The sequence below is a fragment of the Nicotiana tomentosiformis genome, chromosome 6 (assembly GCF_000390325.3).
Source record: "Nicotiana tomentosiformis chromosome 6, ASM39032v3, whole genome shotgun sequence".
NCBI classification, from domain to species: Eukaryota; Viridiplantae; Streptophyta; class Magnoliopsida; order Solanales; family Solanaceae; genus Nicotiana; species Nicotiana tomentosiformis.
Window position 1 is genome coordinate 84298404 of NC_090817.1, and position 5842 is coordinate 84304245.

Below are 5842 nucleotides of genomic sequence, written 5' to 3' on the forward strand. Positions count from 1 at the left end.
AAACAAATTGATGAGATATTGAGCTACAGGCAGAACCAACAGAAACACTACAAGAAATGTGGGAGAGGTTCAAGGGTATGCTGGTTAAGTGTCCTCATCATGGCATTTCAGATCAGATGTTCGGGCAGAGGTTCTACATGGGATTGGCAGACCGTTTAAAGGTCAATGTTGATGCTTCAGCAGGTGTAGAGTTTTTGAGCAAATCATTCAGAGAATGCAAGATCCTACTTGATAAAATGGCTCAAAACTCAGGATGGATGACAAGAGACTCTACGATCACTCCTGTAGTTCACTAGTGGCTTTGGACCCAAACAACTTCATAGCCGAAAATATTTCCACACTGATGACACAAATAAGTATCCTCACAAAAAAGATCGATGAATCAGGCTAGAAGCAGCAGGTACACATAGTTGACGCGACTAATGGGGGCTTATGTACACCATGCATTAACCAACCATATGTATTTTGTTGGAGTGCGAAAAGTGACAACCAACACTATCAAGAAGATATGAACTATGTGGCCAACTATGGAGGACAGAGGCAAGGTGGTCAGAATTGGGGGCAACATAATCAGCAATATAGACCAGCACAACAGCAGTACAATATTAGCAGCAATCCTGGAGCTATTCGACCACAGGGTCAAGTTGTGCCGTACCAAAGGCAACGGGGATACAACCAATAAAATCAACAAGTAGCCTATCAACAACCTCAACAACAACAAATAGTGAGAGAAGAAGATGGGTTGTCTGAAATTAAAGGAATGCTGCAACAACTGATTGGGTCCAATGGTAAAATGCAAGAGAGAGGGGACATATATGAGTCAACGATAAAAGGCATTGAGATTCAATTAGGACAGATATCAATGGCTTTGAATAATCTCCCCCAAGGGACGTTACCGGCAGACACACAAGTCAATCCAAAAGAGTAGGGCCAGAAACAGCTGATGGCAGTGAGTCTAAGAAATGGTAGAGACCTAGATCTAGAGCAAGCAATTGCTCGCGAAAGCCGACCAACTGAAACACTTTTGTCAGCACCCATTGAGGTAGATGATTCAACAGGGTTAACTGAGGTGACGATACAACATGCACAAGAGAGCACAAGCAAAAGAAAAAGAGGTTGCGAAGGAGGCTGAGGTATCACAAGAAATGACAGTAGAAGGAGTTCTTGAGCAGGATAAGACTCAAATCACAGGAAGGAAGCGACCTCCAGCACCATTCCCACAGAGATTGGCCAAATATCAAAAGGATGAGCAGTATAAGAAATTCATGGAGATGTTGAAACAAATCCAGGTAAACATTCCACTGATTGACGCCTTGAGGGAGATGCCTGGGTATGCCAAAATGATGAAGGATTTGATGTCTCGCAAGTTGGACTTCCAAGACTTAGCCACTGTTACCCTAACCCAGACTTGTAGTGCTATCGTGACGAGACCCACAGCTGAGAAGTTGTCAGACCCGGGGAGTTTCACAATCCCATGCACAATAGGCAGCTATGCTTTTGCTAAAGCATTGTGTGATTTGGGGGAAAGCATAAACTTGATGCGCTTGGATATCTACAAAAGTTTAGGAATTGGAAGAGCAAGACCCACATCCATGTTACTATAACTAGCCAACCAGATAGTGAAGAGGCCATTAGGTATCCTTGATGATGTACTAGTGCAAGTTGGAAAGTTTGTGTTTCCAGCAAATTTTGTCATTCTGGACTGCCGGGTTGACGAGGAGATTCCGATAATTTTGGGAAGACCATTCTTGTCCACTGGGAGAGCATTGATTGATTGTGAAACTGGAAAGCTAAAATGAGACTGAATGATAAAGAGATAACATTCAATGTGCAGAAGTCTATGCGACGACCAAGTAAATTTGCTAACTGCTCTCTAATAGAAGATGTGGATGTAATTTTGGAGGACGAAGATGAGACTCTGAATGCTAAAGACCCTCTAGTAGCCTGTCTCACGGACTTAGAAGAAGTAAATGGAGAGGACTTGGCAGAGTGGGTGCTAGATCTTGAAGGCCAAGGGTTCTGGAAAAGAGAGCTCGAAATTGAGTCTTTGCACTTAGAAGAAAGAAAGACTCCTCCAGCTAAGCCATCGATCGAAGAGCCACAATAGTTAGAACTAAAACCGCTACCACCTCATCTCAGGTATGCTTTCTTGGGACCCAAATCTACCTTACCTGGCATTATCTCATCTGGTTTGTTAGATGTGCAGGAAGAACAACTTTTGCAGGTATTGATAGAGTGCAAAACTGCAATTGGTTGGACTATTGTAGACATTAAGGGTATCAGCCTGGCCTTCTATATGCATAAGATTTTACTGGAAGATGGCCACAAACCTTCCAGAGAACATAAAGAAGGCTGAACCCCAACATGAAAGAAGTCGTGAAAAAGGAGGTGATAAAGTGGTTAGATGCGGGAATCATTTTTCCCTTCTCCAACAGCAACCGGATTAGTCCAGTTCAATGTGTGCTAAATAAAGGTGGAATGACTGTTGTGCAAAATGAGAACAACGAGCTGATCTCAACAAGAACAGTCACCGGATGGCGAATTTGCATGGACTACAGAAGATTAAATACGGCCACCCGAAAAGACCACTTTCCCTTGCCGTTCATTGATCAGATGCTAGATAGATGGGCTGGAAGGTCCCACTTTTTCTTTTGGGATGGATACTCGGGGTATAATCAGATCTCTATTGCCCCGAAAGATAGAGAGAAAACGTCATTCACTTGTCCATATGGCGTCTATGCTTTCCGGAGAATGTCGTTCAGCCAATGCAATGCACCCGCCACATTTCAAAGGAGCATGATGGCCATCTTCATATATATGGTAGAAGACATAATGGAAGTCTTCATGGATGATTTCTTAGCGGTAGGAGACTCATTCGATGACTGCCTTAAGAATCTAAAAAGAGTGCTGAAAAGATGTGTGGAAAATAATTTGTTGCTCAACTGGGAAAAGTACCATTTCATAGTACATGAAGGGATAGTCTTTGGGCACCTAGTGTTGAGTAAGGGCATTGAGGCAGATCGTAAAGGTTGATGATAGAAAAGCTACCACCACCCACTTTCGTCAGAGTAATAAGAAGTTTCCTTGGCCACGCCGTGTTCTATAGACAGTTTATAAAAGATTTCTCCAAAATTGCTAACCCCTTGTGTAAAGTGCTTGAAAAGGATCACCCTTTTGTGTTTTCTGATGACTGCATGGGTAGCATATGAGGAGTTGAAGAAGAAACTGGTGACTGCACCAATCATAGTGGCCCCCGACTGATGCAACCTTTTGAGCTGATGTGTGATGCAAGCGACTATGTTATGGGAGCAGTTCTTGGGCATTGAAAAAATAAAGTCATGCATCCGATCTACTATGCAAGTAGAACCTTGAGCGGCGCCCAACAGAACTACACAGTGACAGAGAAAAAGGAGTCAAAGTCGCTCCTAATTCGATGGGTGCTACTGCTACAAGATTTCGACTTGGAAATCCGGGACCAAAAGGGAACAAAAAATGAAGTTGCTGATCATTTGTCTAGGCTTAAAGGAGCGGAGAAGAAGGTTGAGGTGGGGAAGATCATGGAGACTTTCCCAGATGAAAAACTCTTAGCAACGATCCTCGAGGATACACCATGGTATGCAGATATTGCAAATTACCTAGCAAGCGGTATTGTTCCCTATGACTTGTCTTCTGGGCAAAAAAAAAAGTTTTTCCGTGATTGTCGCATGTATTTCTGGGATGAACCATATTTGTTCAGGATTTGTCTTGATAACATGACCCGGAGATGCATTCCCGAGATAGATCAATCTTTTGTTTTGCAGGCATGTCATGCTTCACCATATGGAGGACATTTTGGAGATGTAAGGACAGCGACTAAAGTGTTGGAGTCAGGTTTTTATTGGCCGACGCTGTTTAAAAATGCACACTTCTGGGTGAAAGGTTATGAGTGCCAACGTACGGGAAATATTTCCTGTCGACATGAGATGCCCATGAACCCAATTCAAGACGTGGAAGTATTCGATGTATGAGGAATCGACTTTATGGGACCATTTGTCAGCTCATATAATAACAAGTACATACTTGTAGCGGTGGACTATGTCTCGAAATAGGTAGAAGCCGTGGCACTTCCAACAAATGACGCGAAGGCAGTTATTGGTTTTCTGAGAAAGAACATCTTCACCCGATTTGGCACTCCAAGTGCTATCATCAGTGATGGGGGCACCCACTTCTGCAACCGAGCCTTTGCAAAGTTGTTGGAGAAATATGGCGTTCGCCATAAAGTTGCTACTCCGTATCACCCACAAACAAGTGGGCAAGTCGAGGTGTCAAACAGAGAAATCAAGAGTGTTTTAACCAAAACTATAAATGCTACTCGGATTGATTGGTCAAGAAAATTGGATGATGCGCTATGGGCTTACCGCACTACATTCAAAACTCCGATTGGTATGTCGCCGTATAAACTTGTGTTTGGAAAGGCATGCCACTTGCCGGTGGAGTTAGAGCATAAAGCCTTCTGGGCATTGCGACAATTAAATCTGGATGTGGAGGCCGATGGAACTAGTAGAGTCACAACGCTGCATGAACCTGATGAGTTTCGGTATCATGCTTTTGAGAGTACGAGGTTATACAAGGAAATAATGAAACTGGTGCACGACAAAAACATTCTTGAGTGAAATGTTAAGCCGGGAGACAGGGTATTATTATTCAATTCGAGATTGAGGTCGTTTCTAGGAAAATTGAAGTCAAGATGGCCAGGACCATTTCGTGTGCTAGAGATTCATCCCACCGGAGCCATAGAGTTTACTTCGTAAGATGGCTCTCGCAAGTTCAGAGCCAATGGGCACAGGTTAAAACATTATTTGGGCATGGATGACACGAAAGTAGTGTCAGTGACTCATTAGGGTAAGGCGAGGCAGCAAGAATGCGTCGCCAGGTAAGTATTATTTTTGGCTTATTTTAATTCTTTTTCCCCTTATTTCTTTTAACTCTAAATGCCCAAACCCCACTGCTCACAAAACACACTCACACAAGAACACTGCCAAATCCTCTTCCTCACAACCCCATTGAAGACAAGCAATCTTCTGCTATTTCCTTCACTTGCAACAGGAATTCAAAGGCAAATCCCTCCTCTTAAACATCTAAGGTATGATTTCTATCTCCTTTCTTTGGGCAATTTCGAGTTGGGTGAATGCATGACATTAGACACAAAATTTGGGGTTGTTCTTCATTGTAACAATGTGTTTGTGTGTCCCAACCCCATGAACCCCAAAGAAATGGTGTTGCTATTGTGTGAATAAGTGGTAGTACGGAACTCCCAAGCCGATTTGGGAGGGTGAGGAAATCCCTCACACTTACAAGCACTCCCATGGCACTAGTACATGCTAAGTGTTTGTTATAATACCTCAAGTGTATTCTTTTTCCCCATTAGAGCCCGAGTCTCCGGGATTATCAGACTAGTGCTATGTAGTCATGCACCACTTTAATATTTTAAGTGTGGGGTGGCTCACTGGTAACCCGATGCTTCGAAATTAGAGGAAGCACCCATGTGTCATTGTTTGATTCTCATGCTAAGAAAATATGAGGTTAAGTCTGATTAACCTCGGAAATTTTTGAAAATCATATGTTAAACTCTTAAGTGTAGGGTGGCAAGACCATGTTTTGATATGTTGTAATGCAGCTTAAACTGATTCATACTCACTTATGTAGGTACGAATATGCCTCAAAGAAAATACACCGGTAAAGACAAAGCCACATCCACTGCTCCGTCTAAAGCTAAGGCTACCTCCGTACCTCCCCCTAAAAAGAGAAAAAGGGGGTATGCTACTTCCAGTCAAGGTGAACGACTGCAAGCCGTGGCAACTAT

At 43.0% G+C, this 5842-nt stretch overlaps 1 protein-coding gene and 1 non-coding gene across 2 annotated transcripts; one reads left to right on the forward strand and one right to left on the reverse strand.

Annotated features, from left to right (window-relative positions):
* LOC117273671 (small nucleolar RNA R71) lies at window positions 1-106 on the reverse strand. The gene has a single exon (XR_004503677.1). It is a non-coding gene; the product is annotated as a small nucleolar RNA R71 (small nucleolar RNA).
* Window positions 107-1082: 976 nt separating this feature from the next.
* Window positions 1083-1604, forward strand: LOC138894329 (uncharacterized). Its single transcript, XM_070179019.1, has one exon. The coding sequence runs from the start codon at window positions 1083-1085 to the stop codon at window positions 1602-1604; it is 522 nt and encodes a 173-aa protein (XP_070035120.1).
* The last annotated feature ends 4238 nt before the right edge of the window (window positions 1605-5842 follow it).

Coding starts and splice junctions, on each gene's coding strand:
- LOC138894329 (XM_070179019.1), top strand. CDS start 1,083: ATGCACAAGAGAGCACAAGCAAAAGAAAAAGAGGTTGCGAAGGAGGCT.